This window comes from Agelaius tricolor, unplaced genomic scaffold (assembly GCF_023055355.1).
Source record: "Agelaius tricolor isolate 1412-34295 unplaced genomic scaffold, bAgeTri1.0.p SCAF_2, whole genome shotgun sequence".
NCBI classification, from domain to species: domain Eukaryota; kingdom Metazoa; phylum Chordata; class Aves; order Passeriformes; family Icteridae; genus Agelaius; species Agelaius tricolor.
In genome coordinates this window covers 44605001-44631908 of record NW_027269262.1, presented here as the reverse complement: position 1 = coordinate 44631908, position 26908 = coordinate 44605001, and the positions used below count along the sequence as shown (strand labels likewise).

The window sequence follows — 26908 nt, the reverse complement described above, 5'->3', positions numbered from 1 at the left end:
AATTAAAACTTCTAGTTAGAGGCAGGTATGTCCAAACTTTTCTGAAACATTTTTTCAATAAAAGACACCATTATTAAATGCCAAGTTTCGTTACCTTGATTGTGAGGGTGTTATTATAATTTTATGAGGCCCAAAAATACTTCACAGAAAAGGCAGAAGACAAGTTCTCTGCTATAAAGAATGTACAGTTTAAAAATGAGGCTTACATCAACTGTTTTAAAAGATAATGAGTAATTTTCTGAATCATTGGCTGTAGTATATCTGAAATTTTAGCACTGATAAACCCTCTGGTGTTTTCCTGAGACATGCAGTGGAGCATAAATATAATGTAAAAGACTTATGCCAGGAAGACAAACTTGTTTATGGGCATGCACTGAAAGAGATTGTAATAAGGTCTTACTGGGAAGCTCCTGCATAGACTTAGTCTGTGGGCAGGTCTCCTACATATGCATGAGTCAGGAGAAGATATTGCCACCTGTGAAAAGACAAGCAACGTTTGCAGTCTCTTCACTTCCAGTTTTCTCCTCTAACATGGCTGCAGCATTGTTCTCCTTAAGACTCTCTTAATTTAGTGATGATGATGTACCAAGAAGTTTCAAACTAAGAAGTTTCATGCTGGCCTCCTGCATAGTGGTAATGAGATCTAAAAAAGAAAAACCCTGGTTTTTGTCCTCTCTTCAGTTGCTTTTTACATTCTGGTAGAGGTTGTTCCAGACATTTTCCATTTGCACCTGGTACTCTGCATTGAAAGCATAATTTCAAGCCAGAATGAGTTAAATTCCTGTGATTCTCATATTCTGACTGTACTGGTGAATTATATGAAGAGGGATTCAATTAGTCCTTTGAAGCTGTGTATTTTCTTAACCCATTGGAACAATTCTTGATTCACAGTCCCTCTGTAAGCTGACATTCATGGCTTGAAGTAATCTTAGATTTTGTTAGGTTCCTGTCCAGAATGTCAGAAGCTTCAGGATGGGATTTCCAGTTTTGGAAACAGGCATGTGATTCCCATTCATCCTTTTTGTCTGAAGAAATTCTTATTCCTGGAAACTTACATGGTGAGGTCTTTTGCTCAATGTGAGCATGGAATAGGTGAGCCTGACTACAGCCCATTAATGTCAAAAAGAGATGCTGAAGTGAAATTGAACACAGCCAGTAAAGACTGTAATCAATAAGTAAAAGCATCTGTGCTGTTTTATTCAGCCTTATAAATAAAATATGCAGGTGTATGGTATAGAGGACATACAGTCATTATGTACTTTATGACTTTGCCCATGAATGGAGATATATAAGCAATGTCAACTAGAAAAAGAAAATAAGTGTAAGGACTGTCTAGTTGCACCATCTCTCTCCCTAGTTTTATTTCTCTGCCCACCTTTAACCAGATCTGCAAAATACAGCATTTCCTACAGTGACAGACTGCCAACTGGATAAGTTTTACACCAGTCACAAATTTCCTTCCTCCTACATTCCATAGTTAGCCCTTAGGCAGTAACCCTCATATTCTGCATGGAAGTCCAAGAAGAAAATTTCTTTCCCTCAGCTCTTCGTGGGTTTCATTCTAGGGAGAACAGTTAAATAATATCCTTTGTCATGCTCTGATTTCACTGATTCAGTCACTTGGGCTCCTCCACCCCTTGTCATTTCTCTGATCCTCTCCAGGTGTCTATGCTTATTGTGATAAAGCCTTTTGTCAGACAACCTTGTACCTTTATTTTTTGTCCCTTAATTTTTTCATTTTTTGAGCTGTAGCTTTTTTATTACAATAGCATTTATATTCCCAGGTCAGTCACTCTCAGAGCAAATAAAATGAGCAATCTGGTAGTGGATGCCAGTAGGCTGTCTTAAGTCTTCCTCCTTACGTCACAATGCCATCAATTATACTTGGGTTCATCACTTAATGCAAATAAAAATGAACCAAATTATCATGATTTTAATGTTCCCAGAAGGGAAAACTCAGAATAGAGGCAATGAGACATGCTCTGAGTTACTGTGGAGGTTTTAGGCCTTTAGCATCTCCTACTAGATTGTAAAACCAGAAATATGTGTCCTGTTGTTTGATGAACACATGGCCCTGGAGCAGTCACTTTTCTTAGAAGAGCAGGAAAATCTGCTTTACCAGTTCCCTCTTGAAATTCTTCCTCTTGAAAGAAGTGTAGCACCATGCTCTGGTTATTCCAGCATGGCTACTGTATAAGCAGCACATTTGTAGCTTCCAGTATTGCAGCTGTTCACGCCTTCAGCTGCATTTTCAGGACTTGGAAAGACAATAAGGAGGAAGAAATGTCTGTGTAGGAGGTACAATTTTCCAGATCTGTTCAGATTTAATATTGTCTTGGAGTAATGAGGAACAGATGAATGCTAACAACATGATTTTCAAAGTCCCCTTTTAGTGAAGCAGCCTTGCTTGGAGCTGTTTGTCCACAGTGCCTTTAAAGACCAGTGGACATACTCAAGGTGATTTAGATAAACCACCAGATAAGCAGGAATCACTCAATGTTTACCATCAGAAGAGAAGTTTGTTCCAGTTTGATTTCCCTTAAGAGTTCCTTTCTTGTATGTCTTCTGTTGATTGATTTAAGAAAGATTTTGCTCATTGTTTACTTTATGCAGTGCTTTAGCCCATTGTACAAGCCAGACATGACCAGCTTCTTCCTCTTAGGATGGCACTCATTAAAGAGAAATTTTTAAAAGAGATATAGCTCTTGTAACACCTTGATTTTACATTCTGCTGTTATTTGGTTGTTCTGTTATTCTGCTGCTGATCTCTGGTGGCTGGTGTGCACCCCAAAGGTGTTAGGTTAGTATTAGCTCAGGGCTCATTATCCCTCTTTTTGTTGTATGTCAGAGGCATCTCAAAGGCTGATGGGAACAGCATCAGGCTGAAGAAAGAGGAGTCACATGTAATTAGGAGTTGTGTGTATTTGCAAGACTTTCATGGCAGCAGGATGTATCAGCCTTTCTCAATAAATCTCTCCTTTCACTCCCTAAGTCTGGCAAACTTTGGTTTACATATCAGAAAATGCTGCTGCTGACAAAGCTCCTTAGCAAAGTGTTCACTTGGGGCAAATGCTTGCCTCACCAAAAGTAAAAATATGAATCCAAATGCAGTGTTCTTCACCTGGCATAAAACCACACACAAAGAAATACAGGGTCAGCTGAGATTAAAATTAATACCAAAAAGTGGTTGGAGAGATACTATCAAGTTCTAGCTGCCCATCCAAAGAAACTGCCTTCCCTGTGGAGGCATTTCTGAGGTCTCAATTAGCCCATGCTTGCTGATTTGAGACAAGAGATAAAAGGGAGAATAACCACTCACATGAGCTGAGATGGCATTTTAAAATTTGGTATACTCAGGGTGTTTTACATTTTAGAATATTCTTGTTTACTAGAAGTGCTCAGATTTAGGATTGCAATGGCACTGCTTGAAAACAGCCCAAAAGGCCCCAAAAAACAACTGTGAAGGAAAGTCCTGGAAGGGCCACAAAATTTCACAACTGAGTTCTGAAACTAATCTATAGCTGGTAAGAATAAGGAGGAGACTTCCTGGCTTGGAAGGCTAGGAAGACCTATTAACTTACCATCAGGCTTTTTGCCCATTTCTGTGAAGCAGCTGGTGGTGTCTGCAGCAGAGATGCGATACCGGAAGATGGATGGAGACTAACTCGATTAGTCTCTGTATCCTCTTCTTACATTTCTGCTAAAATGGTGTTCACATTTAGAGGCATTCAAGGACAGTCTGCAGCCCTCAAATGGACACATTCCTTTGAGAGACATAAATTGGGTAAGGCAGACCAGGGAGAGTCCATCTTAGCTTATGTATTTATGTTAAGCTTTTGCCAGCAGTGATATTTTTTTTTTCTGTATTCAGCATCTCTTTTTCATTTGTGATGGAAGAATGATCCCATACAAAAAATTCAGTGTTGGTCACTCATTTCACAGCTGGCCATGGTTTTCTTTCTGAATAATGATTATAATTATCACCAGTGAGGCTTGTTTGTGATGGGACTTGCACCTTTTCTCTCAGAGGCATCGTACATTTTTATTTTTCTGTTCGCTAAGATAGCTACAGTTATCATTATTGCTTTTTAAAATAATTCTGACAAGTACTACCATTAAAATTAGATTACATTACTTTAAAATAATAAGGTCATCAGCAGAAAAACTGTTTGGGGAGAAGAAAATGTCAGAATAAATAGCTAATTTTCACAAAGAAGACAGACAGATGGTTCACTCATTAGCAATAGGCTCCTGAAATGCCCTCTCCTGCTTCTCCTTTATTCTGTAGCTGAGCACCCTACTGTTTTGTAGATCGGTGTCTGAGGAGCCAATTGCTTGTCCTTAGAAACTTTAAATTGAATCCTGTGATTGCACAGTATTCAGGAGAGCATGGAGTGAGCTGGTGACCTTCTGTTAGATGGATGGGGATTAATCAATCATCTCTCGGGTAGAAAACCCCTGGGAATCCAGCAGGAGCTTTGAGGGCCCAGGTCAGCATGGAACTAATGTCAGACTTTGGTCTGCAGATAAGATGGGAGAGTGTTTTGCTATTCTTGTGATGTGGAGATTACAGACAGGACTGTGCATTTCCCTACCAAATGATGTGATTGACTAACACACGCTCTCACTTTTCCAGAAGTGGCTTGGAAGAACTGGTAGGGCATGGAAGAGTGAATTTAGTTATGGACTAGATCAACAGCAGCTGGGAGGCTTTAGTCTCATTAATTGTTAGAATCATAGAATATCTTGAGTTGTAAGGGATCCATAAGGATCACCAGGTCCAACTCCCAGTTCCTCACAGGACCACCTAAATCTAAATTTTATTACTAAAAGTATCATCCAGATGCTCCTTGATCTCTGACAGGCTTGGTGCCATGACCACTTTCCTAAGGAGTTTGTTCCAGGGGTCAACCACTATCTTCATGATGAACCTTCTCCTAATGTCCAATCAGAACTTCTCCTGATGCAGCTTGATTCCATGGTTGGTTGTAGTGCTACTTCCAAGTATAAATGTGGTTTAAGTCTTTATTTTCTCTTAGTGCCAAGTAGTCCCCACTGCTTTCATGCCATTCTTTCCACTTACACAAACCCCTGGTTGTTCTTGCTTTTGTCACTAGGTTTGCCTTACAACTGATCTCTTCTTGGGGTTTTCCCTAATAGGGGTTTCCAGACTGCAGACCTTTTATTTCCTGGGCTACACCTTTGCCATGCATGAAGAGCTGGTTTTTTTTGTGGGTGTCCTAACCTTTGCAGCCCATCCAACCCTGGGAGTTGAACCCTACCAGCTGTTGGGAAGCCACTGGTAATAAGTAAAAGAAGTGACTTGAAAAAAAATCCTCCACCCAAAGCAGCCTTTATGGTCTCACGTTGAAAAGTAGAGGTCACCAAGAATGCACAGAGTTCCCAGTGAGAATATGCTCCTTTTCCACTGTGGCATGCTTGTTTTTCTGTTTGTATCTTCATATCAGTTACTGCCTCTTTCAATGGCCTCAACATACTGCTCTTTTTGAAGGTCCTTGTCTTTTTTCAAAGCTTAAAACAGGGAGAGCTGAGCAGTTCTGACCTCAGAGCCGCAGCTGAGAAGTCGCCCCTCAGAGCTGTAAAACAGTTGTGTTTTGTGGCAAACTCCTTATCTATACTGCCACTTCTTTACTTTTCTCTTTGATTTAATGGTTCACATTCAAGAAGATAGCAGTAATCAATTACATAGAGGAGCAGAACTGCACACACTGACCAGAAAGGTGTAAACCTGGTGCATTCCCAGTTTAACACAATGAACTCCATCCCTGTGGCAGCAGATGTGCAGCATCATGCCTGCCTCATGCCAGGTTGCACCTTAACACCAATGCTGAATTTGGCTCTTTCCCAGCATACCCATCACACTGCCACAGCATGAAATGACATACGTGTTTATGTGTTTGCAGTGTGGTGCAACATCAAATGGAATCAAAGAATAAGTTGTGACTGTTGTTTGTGTAACTGTGGATCTGTCTAAGGAACATTTATTTTCAATACTTGCGTGTTTTTTAATTCATGACAAATTATATGCAGGTTTTATCCCAGGATAATAACAGAGAATTTTTCTAAATGCAGCATAAGATAATTACACAACAGTTTATCTTTTAATTCCTATTGCCTGGCAAGTTATCAAGTGACCTTAACTCTAGCTGTTATTCTAAATATGATATGCAGATCTTTTCAAAACACAGATTTAAAGATTAATCCTTGCAAAGATTTAATCCTTGCAAAAATTCTGTGAGGTACATACATGAGCAAACTGCACTCTAGAAGTTTGACCCTACAGAAATTGATGTCAAACAAAAGCTCAGCATTCTTGTTTACCACATCCATGTTTGCATTTGCTGCAAACAGATGTGGCAGATGCATCTGTTTTGGGGGCATTTTGGGGGGCTACAAGGAAATCTAAATTGTGACCTCTCTTGCAGAATAAACTGCTTGTTCTTATCCAAAGTGTGTGTAGTCCCAGGACATTTTTCTTCCTTTTTCTATGTGTCTGCCTGACCTTTGCAGTTGAACTTTGGTATTCTGCTGACGGTGCAGCCTCTTCAAGGCTCTTCAAGAAAGTCTATGTATTTTAGGGGTTGTTTGCATCATAAATATCCAATTGTAGGAAGAGAGAAAAATCAATATCACTTTTCTTCATTTAGCAGCTTTTTGCAACTGTGCACAAAGACCAGGCACATTTGCACAAACATCCGAGCATAATGAGGTTTAAAGCTCATAATTTGAAGAAATTTGCATCAGCAGTGTGGGCTTTAGGGCCACTTTGTTGCTAGTTGCCCTTTTTTGTTTGTCAATATTCAGCTACTGTGTCATGTGGGAGAGGACAAAGAGGCTTCAATGGAGTCTGAAATATCAGTTAATCTCTGTGAGGTGAAACACTGACAGATAGGAAATCAACAGAAAGAGCATAAGGAAATAAAACAGTAAAAAGTTGCCAGAAAAGCTGAAAATACCACCCTGTCTCTAATGTGGGAGTAGCCATCTGACTGTATACTACCAAGCCAGTATCCTAAGAAACACCTCAAAACTGCATTTTTTGTGTTATTTTGTTTTCATTTCAAAAAGACTGAAATAACCAAGTAACAATGTAAGAGCTAGCCATGCTCTTAAAAACTGTAACCCCTTAGGTGACCTTATTGCACTGTTGTACCTAGAATATTGATTCAGAAAAGGACTGGTTGGGTTTTAGGTTCTTCTTTCATGATCAGTGTTTGAGAAAAAATAGGCTTTTGAATCAAAAGATTGGAATAGAAGCATTCAGACTATAAAAGCCTATATGCATTCACATTCTTTGTTAAAATCCAGCCAAAAGGAAAATACTGCTTTTGGAGCTTATTCCCACATTAGGCCCCATGTAGTTTCTTGCTGTGAAATATATCCAGAAGTGCTGTTCTGTGCTGGGAATGTGTTAATGCAACAGCAGCACTGGGGACATTGCTCCCTGCATGCAGCGTGCAGGGACACCTGGCATTGCTTCTAATCTCCAATCTTCTGCTATTAAAGCCTTGTTATTCTTAAGGAAATCAGAGCCCCCTGGCATCTATGGAGAAAACTGTTTCTAGAAAAAGAAATAGGAAGAAGAGCAGTGGGTTCAGAGGAAATCTTGTCAAAGCTGTTCTTGAAATATTTAGTGGAACTACAATCAGTTGGTGGCCTGGAGTATTTTCTGCAGACTATATGCAGACAGTAATTGCAAAGTTTTAAAAGTCTTTCACTCCCTCAGCCCTTACCCTGGGCTCAGCCCTTACCCTGGGCTCAGCTCCTTAGCATTGGCTGGCCTCACAGGTTTATTGTGTGACTGAATATTTTCACTCTGGGGTTAATAATGAACATGTCCAGAGCTGCTTGTGAGAGCTGAACAGTCCTACGTGTGAGCTGGTTAAATTCACACTTACTATGAAAAGCCACACAGAAGTTAGAAGGCAGAGGAAAGAAAGAAGAGCCTAAAGAGAAGAAAGGCAGGACCAGAGGAGAGCATGTCATTCAGAGGAGCTGTGTGAAATCTGACAAGTGTGCATAAATATTGGGCCTGCCCATAATAGGGCTGTGATTCTGCAGTTCCTACAGAGGTGAGGTCAGTGGGATGCCTTCCCTGGTGAATAATGAACCGCTCACATCAATACATGCAGCACCACTTTGGAGCATGAATAGCTGCAGTGAATGCTAGAGATTCACTTTGCAGAAATTGAAAGGGTTATTGAATTTGGGTTGTGGCTGGATCAGGTTTTTTAGTTTTATTTTGATATTATTTTTCTCTCATTTGTGGCCAAAACCCTTTTTATGTCTCAGTGTTGCTGAATGGTGTTCAAGAAGTTTTGTTTTCAAGGAGAATCCCTGCTAAACCTTTTGGAAGGAATGTAGAGACTACTTTTTTCATCTTACAGTGTCTGAAGGCACTGCTGCAATCATAGCAACGAGTGACAGAGTGTATACTGGGCTGTAGAGACCCCAGTGGCAAAAGTGAGGTTAAAAACCTTAAGTATTTTCTTTAAGCACCAGTCAGAATCAATCATTTGCTATTTCTAAAGTGTAGGTAGTTTTATTATTATCTGAAAAGTGGGGAGGAGATTTCAGTTAAGTATATGCCTTCTAATAAAAGTGATAATTTGTTCCTCTTAGAATTTAAGGCTGCAACAAGCTTTCATTCTATTTCTTTCATTTCTATTATATTTTCTTATAAGGCTAGACTATTTGGCTAAAACCTGCCATTTTTATGTTGACAGTTAGGGAAATTAATAGGCAAAATCTGAAGAGGATTCATCCAAATGAGTTTCAGTTCCAAGTCATTAACAATAATTATGCCAATGAGAGTTTTATTTTGCCTTATTCTAGATCTACATTTACTTCAAGTTTCTTTGTGTCCTTCTGGGGCACAAACTGCTTTCTCCAGTTTTCCTATGTAAATGAAAACATGTTATAAATTCATACCCCAGTTATATGCCAAATAAGGAGAAAATAACAAAGCCAGATTAGGAAATTGGGTGTCATTCAGGGCATTTGGTGTGGCCAGGAAGAGCTTTTCCTGCATTGACAGGTGAGCCAAGTAGCATGGGGACATATTTGTGTATGGGAGAGGGAAAGTGCTGTGTGCCTGTCTGAGATCCATTTGTGTTTTGATTTAACTTCACATCCCTTTAGTGAATTTGAAGACATGCAAGCGTTGAACAGTCAGTATTTTTTTCATGGTGCTTTTGTGTATGCTGCAAACTTTTCCCTCATTTATTTCCTACCTTCTTCTATTTTTTCTTTTTTTTTTTTTTCCTGGTTTTGGGCTCTTTTTTGAAGAGCTGCTGTGGATCTCTGAGGGCGTTCACTCCTCACTTGCTGATCCAAATAAGCAGAGTCCAATTAGTGATTTACAGAGAGAAAAAATGGATGCTTTTCCATTTCTGTATGTCTCAGAGCTCCCTTCAGGAGCCTGGTAAGGTAGGCAGCCAGGGAAGGAGAAGTAAGTGGTGGAAGTGATGCCTTGCTTGAGACCAGCTGCTAATTGCCTGTGGTTTTATTTTGTCTCTCCCTCCCAATATTTTAGGTGTCATGACTGGTAGGATCTTAGAAAAGAGCTTAGAGAAGGATCCAGGGACTTCGGGTTTCTCAAACAAGCAAAAATTCACCACACTGAGACTTCTAAGAACAGACTAGAAATGAACATTTTATCAAAATCCCCCCAAAAACCTATAATCATGTAAAATTTGCCCTGTTGAGGAGCAGGCACATGGGAAGATCAGTCCCACAAGCAATTTTGTTCCCCTTACTTCTTGGTCAGAAGGCAGAGCATGTACCCAGGTAGTGACCTTAATATGCCTGCTTTAGAACCACCAAGAATTCAAATTATGTGGTTGTTTTGCTGTGGAAATCCTTAACACAGCTATTTTTGCCCTCACTTTAAGCACTGACACAGCAGTAGCCTTTGAGGTTGGGCCCTCAGCTAAAAAAAAGTTTACCTATGAGGAGATGTTTTTTCCAGGTGGCCAAAGAGGCAGAAAGAAAGAGCCAGCAATGAATTAAGTGGTAGAGAGAAACAGTTTTCGTGTTTTAATTAGAAAAATGAAAAGTGCAATAATTTCCTCATGGTAATAGTTTCTGTCATCTGAGAAATAATGATCTAAAAAAAATTGTTGGTCTCTGCCAGTCCTTCTTCAGGGCTGTCATTATTCACTCTAATGCATATATATTATTCATAGTCATTATTCTCCTGCAGCCAGGCTGGTCTAAAGCCTATTCTGCTATTAGCTGCCATGTTTCAGTTCAAAAGCTCTTCCACTGATCTAGCCCAGGCATTTCCATTTTGTTATTCCTGGGAGAGTAAAAGCTTTTTGTGAATTCTTGCATTGACCAGTGGTAGAGAAAGAATATTTAGCTCATGGTTTGAAGTTTTCCTTCTTCTTTTCCTTTTTTGCTTTGCTTTGCTAGTCAGAGAAAAAAGGTGAAGATTTATCAAGTCCCTTACCAAATCTGCCCTTGCATTTTCTTCAGGCTTTATAGAATAATCCTAGATTTGTATCCTTGCCTGTCAGACCTTGGTAGGGCTTCAGGATGTAACCTGATCGCCTCCTTTCATCAGGCATCCCTGCTGCCTCACTTTTAATCACAGCAGAACAGTAATCGTGGATTAGTTGTTCCTAATTAGATACCTCTCTGCAGCAACCCCTAAATGATGCCTGGTCTCCTACAAACTCCTGTTTCAGTAGAGACAATGAGAGCCTTATGCTGCCTGAGGCCTTAGTCCAAGCCTCACTGAAGTTAATGAAAATGTGAGACTTCTTGTATTTTTTAAAAGGCATTAAAGAAGTAGAGATGGGTATGATTTTGGCAGAGAATTAAATTCCACTATGGTATCAGGTATTTACCCATTTGTATATGGTAAAATCCTGTACTTCATATTCTGATTTATAGTAAGAAAATCAGAGTGCTACTTTATGTTTTGGTTAAGAGGTATAATAAAAGGGTATTTCCCCTGATTATATTCCCAGCCTGCAGTCCCCAGCAGGAGCTGCTTTGCTCTACCTGAATGCTTTGCAAAGCTTTCCACATATAAAGCGGTTCCTAGGAGTAGGCAAATCAAATACAAAGCACATCAGGATGTTCCTGCTCTCATGTGCTTCAGTATGAGAAGTGCACAGAGATTAGAAGTCTTTGGAGTTAGAGTCTAAAAATGACTTTTCAGAAGCTGGTTTGCAAATCATCTTCAGAAACCTCTGTCACTAGGCAGCAACAACAGCAAGCTCTGCAGAGGGATCCATAAGCTCCTCCCACGTGTTTTGGTGTGTGGTTACAACCAAGGACATACTAACTGGCATCTTTTTTCAGGGACTGGTGAAGTCAACAGTGCTGCTCACCTTTTTCATATTTTATTCTATACCTGGGGCTGGACCCAGTAGCTGTCAGTCTTCATTTGTTATCATAATAATTTCATAATAAAAGTACCATGTGCAGTGTGACTGGGGTTACAGATTCATTCCCTCAAAAGAAGAGGACTAGTTCAAGTTTCCCAAGCAGCCTAACAGTGCAGACATGGTCCCTTCCTGCTCACTGCCTTGGCTGGAGACTGTAGTGACCATGGCTGTGGTGGCTTTGCACTGCTCTGGTGGATCCTACAGTTTCTGGAGGGTAGAGGGCTTCCTATCCAGAAACAGCTCCTGAAACCAGCCCTGGCTCTGTGGCTGCAGCTCACCCCACACAAGAGCATGCAAATGTGGTATGATTATTGTTTTGTTTGGCTGGTTGGAGTTTTTTTTTTTTAAGTGCACCCATGTTACTATTTTAGGCTTCTTATGTTTGTTTTGATATTAGCAAGAAAGGCAGAGAGGAAAACAGTGGGATAAGTTCTCAGATAAGTCTGGAAACTAATTATTTTCCTCATTTAAGGGACTATAAATGGGTCATCCTCTTTTTCTTCCTGTTCCGCACTGAAAAAGAAAACAGATAAAACATTTTCAGTTTGTAACAAATCTGTATCAAAACAAAGCACAGCACTTAGGCCCCCAGTAGGATGCATTTAGAGAGGGATGAATGCAACAAAGTTGAAGCTGTGAATTCCTCCTTTGGGCAAGTGCTGGGCACCATTGCCTCCTCCTCAGAAACCAGCTCTTTGAGGCACTGAGGCAGTGCAATGGGGGGGCTCAGGGCAGCCAGCTCCCCTGTCAAGGCATGGAAAAGCTGTCTGTCCTTCCCAGGAGCTGCAGAGCAACCGAAAAAGCATTATCCTAAACCCTGCTTTCACCCTTCTCTCAGAGATCTGAGACCTTTGAGACCCTCTCCTGGGTCTGGCTTCCCCACATAACACTCAGTAATGCACCATTTGTCTTTAATTTTGTATTTTTGTCCACAGACTCAGAGCATCCTTCTGTATCCACAGGCAGAGACCCTGAATCCCAGCAAGGAGCTTGAGGCAGCTCATTTTAGGCTTCAAAGCAGCAGTAGCATGAGAGAGAGCAGCCCCTGCACACTTGCTGAGCCACCCCAGCTCCCCAGAGGCAATCAGAAAAAATTCCCAGGCAATCACAGTCCAGCCCCTGGAGCAGGCAAAATAGTTAAGGGTAACTCAAATACCTGCATAGGTTGAGTCTCCTCAGAATGATGCTTCACAACAGGTTATTTTGCTGTTAGCATTTATGGAATATTTATAATTTTTCTGTGCATTTTTAATTTTGATGTTTGAAGCACTGTGTTCCCACTTGGGCTTGTCATACTCTTTTCTAAGCATGTTTTTTTGATGTTATATCAATCATGTAGAGTTTTTCATTTGATATTTACAGGCTTGCTGCTGACACATCTTTGTGGACTGATTTCACTAAGGAACTGCAGCTTTTTAATTACATGCTCTCCTAACAATTTCTTTCCCTCCTGTCCATTTCCAGCTGCAGTTTGGCACATAGGTAGCCTAGCACTTTTCTCCCATGAGGGCAACTCTTCTTCACAGAATATGCTGGGAGAGTGGGTGGACATTGCACTGACATGCTTGGAGGAGCTCTGTTCCCTTCTTGTCTCTTGTGCCTGCCCTGCTTTCACTGTTTCTTAGTTACAAATGCTACACTCTGGCTTGAATTTCATTCCTGTAATTGATGGCCTTGTTCATTGTAGCAGAACTATCTTTATTTGGGCTTGAACTGTGACTCCTATGGCTTGCTGAATATGAATGTCTTGGGGGTGACCCATCACCTGGCAGTAAATTGGTGTACGCACTGAATGATCTATAGGAAAATGCACCACAGGTAGCAGCTATCCAAAGTTCAAAAATGTCAGCAGCTATCCAAATGTGAATTTGCGCTGTCTTTTTGCTCTATTTTTATAAGCTCCTTTTTCAGAGTGCAATGTCCTTAAAATTGTGAAATAATAGATGGGCAACTGAGGATTACAAAGACTGTCTGGGATATATTTGTTGGGGATCATTGAAGTTGGCCTTTAATCTCCCTGCTTCTTTAGAATTTCATTTAATACTTCATAGAAACAGCAAATTGCTCTAATCCAGGGGAGATTGAAGATGCTTGTACTCACAGTTGTCTGCTCAAGGAAAATTCTCCTTTCCATTCCCAATGTAAAGAACAATCCTGTGGCTGTTGATCTATTAGTGTGGACAGCACAGATGTTGTGCAGGTGTGAATATCTTTCTCTGCAAAAAGACTTCCAAAAATACTTCCAAAAATCTTCTTTTTTCTAGGTTATGTGAAATTTGCTCTTTAAGCCCATACTCTGAACACTACAGAGGTTGCAGAGCTGTGTGTTTTCTCCCTCTCCCAGTTTTGTAAATGGTTGCAGTAACCTCCTGACCTAGTATGGGCTTGGAGCTTTACTCAGCTCCTCTCCTCCCCTTTATCAGCACTGTCCAAATCAGGCCTAGCTCTGCTTTGTCCCCTCACTGTCAAACTCTCCAGTTTGTTCTTCCAGTCCTCTGAAAGTCTACATAGTATTACTTTCTAAAAGGTCTTGGTGCAGAGAATTAGCAGACTCTACCTCTGCAACTGGACAGCAGGTGTCTATTCCCTGTGTATATACTGCTTACTTACCCTTCTGCTGGAAACAAACAAACAAACAAACAACATTTATGCTTGTGATAGGTCAGCTGTGCTACAGGGTGTGCAGTGACCAGCAACAGATGCTCTCATACTTCTTTTAGGAATGCAAACTCCCAATACCATCTCTGAGCACTACCTGGCCTGCAGTCCCATTCAGTAAAGCCTTCTGGGGAAGCATTTTTTTCATGGAGAACAGGAGGGAAAGACAGTTAGCCTCTGTTTTTGGGGCAGTTTACATTTAGCACTGGGTGAGTAGGTGATGCCAAGCAGTGCCAGGTGGATGGTGGATGGCAGGGCAGGTATGTCAGGGGAGGCTTTTTCCAGCAGTTGTCTATTTTGCTCAGGCTACTGCAGTAAGAATCATCACAAGAGAGAAGAAGAAGTCTTTAAAACGATTGTACAAGTTGTTTCATCTTCTCAGAGAGTTTTATAACCCCTGTTTAGTCCAGAGAGGTGGGGAAGGGAGCCCAAACTGCCACTGCTGCCCAAGGGGCTGGCAGGGTGCCTGCCCTCACAGTGAGATGCTGTTTCCCTCTGGGCATGCTGAAGTGTTGCCTGGGCTATGAGCACCAGGCGTGTGTCTTTCCGTGGGGTTTTGTGGCTGACTATGAGCACCATTCCTGTTGCCAAGCTGTGTCAGGACAGGTCTGTTTCTGTGTGTACATAGTGCCCAGCACATTTTTCACGGGCTGTCTGTTAGGGGATTACACTAACGAGGTAATTAGAGGGCTCAGGCAGTGTCAGCGCAGCACATACCACTCGGATTAAGCCTGACTCTTCCACAAGTTCTTTCCCAAAGGGGTGCAGGTTGACGTGTCTCCCTTTTGCAGCCTGGTGCTCAGTCCCTGCAGCTCAGCTGATGTAGAGGGGGGAGTTTGGGGTGCTGCTCCTGCCTCCTGTGCCACTGGGGAGGAGAGGGCGGGTGCTCCTAGCGATGGTTACCATGGGCATTACAGCCACAGTGTGGTGGGAGCTGGAGCAGCAGAGGGCTGGCAGCAGCCTGCTGCTGTGATTGGCGTGGATGCTGCTCCTGCCTGGCAGGATTGTGAGGGATGTGGTGGCAGTGGTTCCCTCCTCAGGCTCAGGAGGTGCCCGGGCAGAGGGTTAGCACACGTGCCTGTGATGCAGGGTGAAGGAATGGGCACAGTGTGCTGGGCAGAACTCACATTTAACAGCTGCACAAGTGGAAGGGTGATGAGGTTCATCCCCATTCAGAGGGATGTTTGCTCCTGGCACAACAGTGTCACTCTGCTAGTGTAGCAGGAGGGGAAAAAGAAGCACTGGCTGCAATCATCTATCTGGCTTCTTTCCTGTTTCCTTCACCTGAAATAAGACCCTTCCCTAAGAAAGAGAAGTCTGATCTCAGTGTGTTATAATTTTCTTTATGTATTCTGACAAAAGTAATAAAATTATAATAAAATGTATATAAAATTATATCTTAACAAAATGGGACAGACAGGGACTTTTAAAATATATTTTAATGAATTTAACAAGTTACTAGGAAATGTTTGGGCAGGAGAACTGTGTAAGACAGTGATACACATTAGTGGTTAGGATCTCAGCTGTCTGTTGCAGGATTTATTTTATTATATTGATAACAATTATTGTATCACTGGGCTATATCTTTTACCAATTATTTCCGGAATTATTTAGTAATTATTTTATTAATAAGAATGATTATATTGGTTTCTGGTCCCCACATCAGCCTGCACTGACCAAATATTAAGTGAAATGGCTCAGTGTTGAGAGCTGAACACAGAGCCAGCCCAGCTGTCTCCCATCCTCCCAAGAGCTGCTGTCTAACCTTCCAGGGCTTCAGACAGCAGGTGCAACCCTGCTGCTTCCCTCCCCAGCGTGCTCCCAGACCTGTCACACCACATTATTTGTAAACACCAAGGCAGCTAATATCACAGCCTGCATGTGAAGGGCACCAGGAAGCCACATGAGACAGACAGTGTAGTGTGTTCATAGTAAGAGGCAAAAGAAAGAGGCTCCTATTCATAAGCTGAGCACAATAGAGTAATGCAGCGTTAGGGAAATTTAAGCTGGTGCTGAAAGCTAGTGTGCTTTGCTGCTCTTTTACTCAAGGGATGTCTTTTATCCTGAATTGTAATGCTTATGATATTTCAGACATAGCTTGCTTTGCTAGGTCATGTGAATGATGAGTATCATGGTATTTAGAGGTTCCTAGCAAAGGAAACGTACACGGGAATGAATGGAGATACCGATCACTTGCGTCAAGCCCAGCTTTATCAGGGGCTGGTGAGATATCTTTTTCAAGGGCCTACAGCAATTGAAAAGCAATTAGAATTTCATTGTAGTTTCCAGTTCCATTAACCATCCTGTAGATATGTACAAGAGTTCACAAAGAAAAAGCTGTACTTTCACTGCGCAGCTGCTGAGATACAGAAGAATGGGATGGCAGCAAAGCAGATCTTCAGTCGAATACTTGGGACTTAGACTCACTTCAGCCTAAAGAAAGAATGGAAAGTCACCCTGTCCTACCTTAAATAAAGGACATTGTTACAGAGATGGGAAATGCTTCCTTATCCCAAATGGGCTGGTAACAGTAAAGGACAGCGCAGTGTGATAGCTGAAATCTGCCCCTTCTAAAGAAACAGGTTCTGGTCATTGTCCAGGACATGTTTTTTTCTTCTAAGAGGAGTTTATTCATCACTGATTTAAGAGTGTCAGACCTCTGCACAAAGGGTTTTTCCCTTTATCTGCAAGACTGGACAAACAGGGAGAGCTCTAAAACAGTGAGATGAAGGAGAATCATGCATGTCTTCATTGTCAGGGTCTGGCAAGTCCAAAGCAGCAAAAAGTTAAGAGGGAAACAGCCTGCAGTGGCCATCAGAGCTTCATTTGTGTGGAGGGGGTTTGCTGGAGAAGGAACATGGAGATCCCCATCCTTTTTCATCTCCTGACAGAATCTTCCTATGCAGTCCTGCACAGTGCCTGGAAAACGCTCGCAGTGAAGTGTTCCTGATTGGTGGTGCAGTTAATGAACACTGGTTTACATCTCTTGGGGATAAATCCACCCTCTGACCATCTGTTAACAAGAGGATCTGGTTTTCTTCTGATTCACATAGATGCCAAGCAGAATTACCTTCATTTAAACCACTGGTGTTTCTTGGAGAGTAAGTGCTATGAAAAAGTCAGTCCATTGGCAGGATCTCTTGATGAGTCACATTCTGTGGGGCAGAGATTATGTCCCCCTGGATGGTTTGTTCATTCTTGAACATGAGAGGCCCCAACAGCTAGCAAGAATTTAGCTCTTGTTATGAAATGCCAATGTGCATCTCTGAAGCTGTTGGCCTTGCAGTTCCTGGTAATCTGCAAGTGGTCTGTATCACCTACTGCTGGATTTGGAGCAAGTGGATGCGGTCCATTGTGCATAATTTTTTAAAATACTGTCAGGTCCCTCACAGGCAGTATCTTCTAATGCATGCAAATGAAAATTGTGATTATCCATTTCAAAGCAATCAGTAGCAAGCCATCACTGGCACAGAACATTATTAATACAGCTCATAAGCGCCAGTGATGCTGGTGTGTAATTCCTCACACATCACAGTAATAGAAACTGCCTTCAGGGCTGGACTTTCCAACCCAGCCTCTCTGTTTTTGAGTTGCAGGCATTGTCACTTCAGTGACTGGCTACTGAATTTTGCAGGTTCAGTTTGATGCACATATGATAGCAAGCCCACGCTTGCCTGCAGATGTCAGACTGCCACCCAAATTACTTGCTCCTCTCAGCAGCAGTGAATAAAGTGACGGGATGGCAGCTCTTAAGGACTCTTGGTTCTCTCAAATCCTTCTCTACCAATGCCTGTTTACAGCTCTGTTCTCATCCTACTCTGCACTTGCTTCAGTATGTAAACTTGTAGTCTATCATGTGCTTACATGTACAATTGCTCTTAACTCAAATTTTATTTCCATATTTTGCCCAACCACCAGTTCCAGTGCATTGACTCCTGCTTGCTGTCCCCGCCGTGGGTTTCACTGCTCACTTTCACTGTTCAGTTTGCAGGACTCTCCTTTGAGCTGGTAAAAATGGAATTCACCAGAAAATGCAAATTACTTCTTCCCATCCCTGCTAGGCTCCTAGGGAAAGTAAAAATCATTATGTCTCTTCCCACTGTTAATACTGTAATCCCTACACCCAATAATCTTTTGGGAAGTTTAACTTTTAAAACACTGGGCCTCCATACGTTAGCTCTCTTTGGTAGCCAAGAGGTCCATCAATAAATTGCAGTGAAAGGTAGGAAATGTCTGCACAAGTAACCACTTCCTTAAGAGAGTCTGTTAACCAAAGGACTAATAAAATCTTGTTTAACCATCATTGAAAGACTTCTTGGTAGACAGCCAACCCTGGCTGGTCTCTTGAGTATAGAAAGTAGTATAGAAATGTTCCTTCAAGCATTAATTCATATCAGCTTCTGATGCCAATCTCCTGTACATCAAAGAGAAACGCTCATTTATTGGACCATTTTGAATTTTAAATTATTTAAGCTTGTAGCACATTCCCCTACTTTTAGCAGCAGCAGCCTCTGCCCTTAGCCCAGCTGTATTGGCTGGTGTTTCATACACAAGTGCAGCCTGGTCCCATAGTGCTGAAATGGAGATATGCCCTGTTTTCATGTAGGGCTTAGGGGGTTATGAGCAGGCAGTGCCTTGCTGCCATGCTTGTGTTCAAGTCCTCCACTGATCCATGTGAGGGAAGTTTCTCCCTGTAATCCACTGGCAGTCCCCAAAGGTAAATGTTCCTGTCTTTTTCTTACACCGAGCACAGACTCAGCCTAAGGTTGAGTCTCTGCCTTATGGAAATACAAAGCTCCCACCTGAGCACTGATTACAAAGTTGTTCTTATGCAAATCCAAACAGCACAGTGTGAAAATGCTTAAAATGAGGCCTCATCTAAGGCAATATGTTACAAACCTGTTAGTCTGGATCTGTGGAATTAATTGTTTCAGTTAGGAGTGGAGCTTACAGTTTCCAAAGCTGGATTGCTACCTACCTGTTTCTCAGCCTGTCATCCATGTCATCTACCATGATTTTAATTCCCTTCCCCTTGTTTTCCAGGTATTGTCCCATACTACACAGCAAAGTCTTTATTACTTTATCTTGCACACTGTAGTCCATGTGTTTATATCCCCTAGTTTCTCGAGCTGGATGTGTCTAAGTGTTACCTTTTGCCTAAGAGCAAGAGGTTTTAGCATTTGGCACAAGGCTTTTCATTTCTAGCATGATGAGCAGCTATTTGCTACAACTGGGCATTGAGGCCTCTATAGAAATTGATTGCCTCATCCCTGACTCTAAGGGCTTACAAATTACATGCAGTATCCAGACAACCTCCTTTCACTCAAGTTGCTCTTGCTTGAAGTCACATCGAAAAGAAGTCACATGTGAGGACCAGGGCTATGCCCCATCTCTACTCAACCAGAATGTGACCCCTCTTGTGTGCCTGGGAGTGATGCTGCTGACTGGTGATTGCTTTCAGTTACATATCTGCTTCTAGAATAACACCACATTAAAAAAAAAAAAAAGAAAAAAAGGGAGAGAAAACAGTAACTGTTTATCCTGCCTAAGCTTGTGTAACAGGTTTTCATATGATGATTTTAGTGTTTAAAGTCTTTTTTTATTGAACTGTTTCAGTATCCAGAAAAAGACATTTCTCTTACTCAGCTTCATTAGTTATAGCAAATCACTGGATTAAAGTAGAGAGCAGATTAGCAAAAATAAACTGTAGTATGTCTTGGGCATATGGTGCTGTGTATGAATGGGTTTTAACTACTTATCTGTGTATAACAAAGAGTAGAAGGAGAGATTTGTCTTAGTGTGCAATAATTATAATGCGCAGTAGCTGCATAGCTGAACAGACAGAAACCACAAAGCCAGGGAAAGCTCTTGGTTCAGATTTGTGTGTGGTGTGTGTGCTGGTCCCTGAGCTCTCATCGTGTTTTCTGCCAGCTCATGGCTGGGCACGAGGCTGGACTTAGCTAATTAACAGGATGACTCTCCCTCCTGTCCCTTCCTCTTCCCTCCTGGTTTGCAGTGCTGGGTCAGTGTGGGTTACAGAGGCTGGGATTGAGCCCACCTGACATGGGAGCAGGTGCTGGTCCAGGGACACTGCTCCATCACATGGACCAGAGGAGCAGGGCAACCCATCTTACCAACTGTGGGCTACCCATGACAACCCAGGCTTTACCTCAGCTGGAAATTGTCCTCCACAGAGCAAATATAAACTGAAGTAATAAATAAAAGAGGCCAGAATATTGGGGTGATCTGGAGAGTATCAGCCTTCAGGTTCTGGGCACAGACAGAGCAACACAGCCTGCTTTGAATTCAAACTCTGCAGTTCCCAGCTTTCTGCCTTTTTTTTTCCTCTGATAACTATTGATCCCCTCAACCTGATAAGTGTCAAAAATATGCCTTTTTTAAATAGGCCCGGCTCACACTGGTTTGGAAACCAGTCTTGACACACAAGTAAACATTGGTAACATCCTGATAGTGCTCTACCTCTCACTTCTCAGGAAAACTGTGCTTTTCCATTTGGGAAATGAGAGGTTTCTCGGTGAAGCAGTGATGATGATATCATTTCCATGTCTTAAAAATATTTGTTTATAAAGGGATATAAAGATTTGCAAAACCAATAATATCTGGTTTATGAAGTAAATTCAAAAATACCCGGAGAATTATCTGGTCTTTATCTGGGCTCTTCAGTATGTTTGCTAGCACGGGTTAACAAATAATGTTATGCCACATAGCTTAAACATGCATGTCCTTGCCTATTTTTTGGGGGGTTGCTTTCCTCTGAGGTTTCCACCACGTGTTTCACATCGACTGTGAGTAAGATTCTTGGACTTCTGCCCTGGATTAATCAAACATGCATCATTGCCCCACGCAAAAAGAAAGTTTAGCCAAAATTGTGGTGGTCCATAGAAGAAAAGGGGGGGGGGGGGGGGGCAGGATGTTCCCCCCTCTGTGAAGTTTTAACTAATTTTATTCCTTATTTTGGTGGGAAATTTTGGGCATTAAAAGATTCACTGACAAGGACATGATCACCTTGTTCTTTTAAGGATTATCATGAAAAATTAAATCCCCAGCTGTTCAGGAGAATATTCTTTCTTTTTTTCTTTCTCTCTCCTTAATTAATTGTATAGTGGTGAAACCTGCCAGACTTGCAGGCTTTGTATTTAGCTTATCAATAACACAGCGTTGCTTCTCTTGCAGAGTTCCCTGAAGAGGAGAGGCAGCAGAGAAATCCACAAAGAAAAAAAGACATTTACCCAGGTATGGTTTCCATGAACATGTAACTTTGAGCAAAAATCACATGATACAACTCAAAATTTATTTTTATGGGTTTTGACTGGCCATCAGGTATATTAACTTGAGTGCAATTAGACCTTAATCTACTGAAACCTCCCAGAGATAATGTAGAAGCAATTTAGGACAGAAGTGCAGTCTCTAAACTGTGCAGCTTCTCAGGCTCATTGTGCCTGTATCCATTGATTGAGGCTGCAGGTTTGCTACAAGAGGAGCAAATCACCTTGCCTCACAAAATAATTGGATCACAGCTTAGGGACTAACTAAATTTATACACTGTGCCAAAGGTTTTGTGCTAATGAGTGTCTTGGCAGGAATGCAGTTCACACACTGCAGTGACACCTCTTGAGCTCTCGTGTCTCCTTTGATCTCCCTGATGTTGCAGGAACCTGTGCTCCCCAAAGCTGAGGTACCTCAGAGAGCCCAAGCTGCCCACTCAATCTCTCTTTGGACACGTGTTTTATTGGAATCTTGTTGGTCAGTCCTTCTCAGGAAAGCAGTCCGCCTGGTTTCCTCTGCTTTTTGTGCTGACTGTAGGAGTTAAAGCTTTTCCCAGCACAGTTACTGTTTATAGCCAGGGAGATGGGGATAGTATTTCACCTTGCTGGGAAAGGAGCCAGGAGAGACATTGTGCCTTCATTAGAGAAGGGATGCACTTCCCCTGCTGCCCCCTCGGCAGGCTCAGCGTACACAGCCGAGACCTTGGGGTTGTCTAGTCCTAAAGTCCATTGATTTGTAATTGAAACCATAATAAATCACTACAATATGTTGAACTTGAGGGGGTAGGGCAGGCAGCTGAGTGGGCATACTAGGGGACTGGCCAGTGGCCAGGGCACTTCAGCCTGCTTTCCCAGGCCACAGCAGACTGAGTGTCCCGGCCAAGATGACACAAGCATGGCTTAATCATACCTTAAAATGAGGCTCTTGCTATGGAGAATTATTTAAGTCGTCAGTCAGGTCAGAGTTTGTTTTTCTCCAAGTATGTAAAATACACAGATGAAATATATACACATGCCCACACACATGCAAATTACAGATGAAGCTACATGAAGGCACAATTGTGTCCATAGGGGTTTGTGAGCAGCACTGTCCTTCCTTTCCTCATTCCTGGAAATACAGAACTGTGCAAAGAGAATGGATCCTTGTGCTTGCTTCCTCCACCCAAATCCAGGCATTAAGAGCAGCTTCAGTTTGCTTTGGAAAGCCTTAAAAAGATTTCACAAAATTAACAAAATTAACTTCAGAAAATGAACTGAGTAACTAAGTGTGAGCTCAGCACTGCTCTCAACAAAGAGAAGTGATCCCAGAAGCCACAGGGGGAGAAAAACTTTTACCCACTACACACACATCATAACTCTTGCAAACAAAGGATTTGGGGCTGGAAATGAAAACCATTGCATCAGCAGTCTGCAAGGCGGCCATTCAGTTTTCTTCACCAACTCTTTAGGGTAAAAAAGACCAAAAAATAACCTTATATGCTAACATAGCCCAGCCTATATGTACATGTCCTGGCTTTCTCCCAGCTCTAGGATATTACCAATATCTCCAGTGTCTCCAAACCCAGGCATCCATTCAGAGGTATTTGCTGGTTGAGATCAAGGCACATCACAGCACATGCCTGACCTGGTCAAGCAGCTGCCAGGTCCTGGGCATGGACCAAAAGGGTTGGTACAGACACAGGCCAGGAGGTTCAAAATACTGCTCTTCAGGGACAGATGCCTTAAATACCTAGAATGAACACCCATTATATATTTTGTGACTGAGAAGGCCTCAAACTTAGATTCTGTGCATCCACATGTGTACAGATACATACAGCATGTGGCAAGACTGGTGTTTTTACTTACTGCAAGCTCGTCATGAAAATTAACTGGAACTTCACACCCACCACAGGGCACACCAAGTAAATAATGCCCATGAAGTTGATTGTCTTAAAGCTGTGTAAAAGCAGAATTTGTAGTAGCACTCTCCCACCTCTAGCAGTATTGAAGAAAAAAAGTTTTTATTCAGCAGAATTGCAAAACGGAGCTTCTTGGAAAATACCAGGCACCAGGCAAACCACAAAGAAAAGTGGTTCTCCAGCGCAAGGTAGGAGTGCTGGCACTCAGCCAGATGCTTGGGTGCTGGTTGTACTGCCTTGTCATCAGACCTGCAACCCCAAAATTGCTTACCAGTCTTCTGCCTGGCAGTTCCCTTGAGCTGGTGGTGGTGGTAGAGGAGATGGTGTTGGCCTTTATCTAGCTTTGTGTCTTCTTGCCAGAAAAGAAATATTGTATTGGGGAATTTTTGATCAGCTCTTCATTCTGATCACATCTCTCACACATTATGCATTTACATTGCATAATTAAGTTAATTTATTTCTTATACATTTCATTTCTTTATCTCCACATTCTGCATTTGTCTAAATTAGACAGCAGACTCTGTGGGGAAGGATCTGGGCTTTTTTCTTCTGCTTTTTTTACCCATTAACATCCTTCTGAAGTGCCATGCAGAGCCGCAGTGCAATTGCATGCAAATTATCACCATCGGTAATCATTAGCTCCCATTTATCCTTAATGATCTCTCAACGTCCATGACAGAGCACCGTGACTGTCACATCTTTGCACTGCTGTTCCTTCTTTTCTTTCTTTATGATTTGCTCTATGTACACATTTTAGGAGAGCATGCACATACTGGATGTTTAATACAGTCAGGAGGCCATTGTACATATTCAGCCCCTGGGATTTGAGCCTCTTGTTCCTCCAAAACCATGGAAAGGCTATTTTCCCTCTTTTTTCTTTTTTCCCCTCTCCTGTCTTTTTATTCACAATTTAACTAATAATGAGCTATTAGTTTCAGTGATTTGGCCTCTCTTTAGTTTGCCTTATATGTCAAAATTCTGCTTTGCCTGTGTGGGTGTCTCACTCTCGCACTGTTTCTACTTGGTTTCAACTGATCAAGAAATCAGTGATATTTCTGTACACAAAGTTTCAGAGGGACAGATGCATGAAGGTTGGAGTCCTACCCTTCTGGCATGCTTAGATCTGGCTGATAAATCTCTCCTGACCATTCTTTTCCTTTGGAAAAAATGCTGTCAGGGGAATGGGATGTTCCCTGGCAGGGAAGTGAGGAAGATCTAGAGCTTTCTCACCTTTCCAGATGGGATCCATATTTAGTAGGCAAGATTAACATCCATCAGCTCTGTTGTTTTGTATAAGGCTTGTGTTTGTCTAATGAAAAAAAATCTTGCTTGTTTCAGCTCTTGCGAAAAAACAAAACTTGAAAGTTTGATCCTTTAAAAAAAATAAAATAGCTAAGACAAAACCTGGCAATAAAGTGATGCCATTAAAGGAGTTAAAAGTGGTTTTGTCCTGCAATAATAACACACTAACTCCACAGATGCACTGAGTCGTGCAGTGATGCTGAGCAAACACATTGGGGCCCTGACCCTGAACCCATCGAAGCCTTTCCCTTTTCTTCAAAAGCATCAAAGCTCTGAGCGTGTTGTCCCAAGTGCTGTGATTTGTACTGTCTGAAGGGCAGTGGGTGTCTGGCTGGAGGTGCCTCGGAGCCCAGGGTGGCAGCAGGGCCCTGGTGCTCCCAGAGCAGAGGAATGGGGCAGGCTGCCCCTTCAGCCAGGCATTGCTCCAGCCAGGGAGGTGCAAGGCACCAGCCGCTGCCACAGACAGCTGGGCTCTTGAAGCCAAAGGCAGACAAGGAGTTGGGTAAAGAATGCAGGATTACAAAGACAGAATAAAAAAAAAGTCAGACCAACTATTAACAGATAAATAAATAAATAACCAGGAGTAATCATCCCACCTGTGGGTTCTGATGTGCAGCACTAGTCTGGCTGTAACTTTCCTTGTGATCTTTGTATTTCCCTAAAAGCAAAACCTAGAGCTCTGGGGATAAACTGATTCACCATGATAGGAAAAACAGAGGTAATGTGTTGCACAACCCTGGAAAAAGATGATGCTTTAATCATACAGTCTTATCCAGCCAGAGCAACCAAAATTCAGAGTGACTGCAGTAGAGGCCGCATAGGATTTTCCCAGGTTTTAATTCGATTCTTAATTTGCACTTTTGAGTTATAAAGAGAAAAGCAATCTTTAAATACATGTGTGAAAAAGAGACATATGTATACAAGGAGACAATAGAGAGGATAGAAAGTCTATCTTCTAAGGCTTTGCTTCTAATCAATCATAAGTACCTTGCTTGAATTAATTTAAAACTTATATTTCTGATGCCAGAGACACGATGACCAAAATTTTAATCAACCCATGAGCTGATTGCAGTTGTGTTTGGCTCTTGGTTGTCAATTAAAACCGCATATTAACAAAAAGTTTGACTAATTTTTATGCCTATCATATTTTTAACATGTAAGTTAACTTTTTTTCTATTTAGCATTTTAAAGTCACAACCTGCAGCAGGCAGCATCAATCAGAAAGCTTACTGGGTTCAGAAGTATACAACCAATTGCTTTTGTGTCTATTCAGTTATTAACAGCTGAAATTAAGTCATAATTAGTATTTGTGTAAGTAGAATGTGGCAAAATTAATCTAGGTAACATAGAAGACCAGTGTGCTAGGATCTGTGCTATAGAAATTAAATAATTTCTTCAGATTGCTGAGCCATAATTAGTTTCGTAATTTTTTTTTTCATAGCCTGATCTGGGTGAACAATTAAAGTCAGTTATGTTTTCCTCTGAATTTGGTTTCCATTATTAGGAATTAAAACAAAATGGTGCTTGTGAAAGATAACAGTGCTCCGGAGACCGAAATGAATTTTCCATATATAATTGCACATATGTCCACATGGCCTACCAACAATGATAAAATCTGCTGTCTCAGGAGATCATCTTTCAAAGCCTGCCTTCCATTATACTGCTAATGCTGATAAATGTGTCTCTTTTGAGGCCAAGTGCCTGTATCTCCATGACAATTCATGAAAGTGATTCATGCAAAGAAATTGTTCATTGGCTTAGAATTTACTTAACCTTGTCTCTTATTTCAGCACAATACACACTGGAGTTTTCATTTGAGATGAGATGCAGTACTCTTTAATGCCCAACACACACAAAAAACCCCAAATAGTCATTCAATACCCTGGTACTTCCTGAAAAATGCAGGTTTTCACATGGGATGGATTTGGATGTAAACATGATTTAATGAATTTTTCTTCGCTTTTTCACATGTTTTCACTGATCTCCCTTGTGAACAGTTCATCCCAGAAACAGAGGTCACAATCTGCTCTGTCCTAATAATAACAGCAGTAGACAAAACAGTGTGTTTCCTATTTGGAAAGCAACTTAGGAACTTTGTCTATTTCACAGCATTGTGAGATCATGGTAATTAAAGTCTTCACTTTTCAAGTCAGCCATGCAGTTTAGCACACCTTTGTTGTGCTTTCTAGCTGAAGGAGCCCAAAATTTGAGATTATGATGAGCAAATTCATCTGAGTAGTCTTTGTTTATGGTGCTTAAGGGGAACAAGCGTGTCATTAAAGGTAAATGGAACAAAAAGTGAATGGAACAAAAAGTGCCAGCAAATCATGGAACCTTTTCATTT

General features: G+C 41.6%; 1 protein-coding gene across 7 annotated transcripts in view; it reads left to right on the top strand.

Annotated features, from left to right (window-relative positions):
* Positions 1-26908, top strand: part of MTCL1 (microtubule crosslinking factor 1) — a 102872-nt gene that overhangs the window by 33149 nt on the left and 42815 nt on the right. For 5 of the 7 annotated variants that reach the window (XM_071417313.1, XM_071417298.1, XM_071417296.1 and 2 more), the window contains exons 4-5: positions 21273-21332; positions 23373-23450. In XM_071417313.1, the coding sequence (XP_071273414.1) occupies positions 21273-21332; positions 23373-23450 (138 nt within the window). The remainder of the gene's footprint in view (positions 1-21272; positions 21333-23372; positions 23451-26908) is intronic. The other 2 variants (XM_071417280.1, XM_071417288.1) reach the window with 2 other exon arrangements.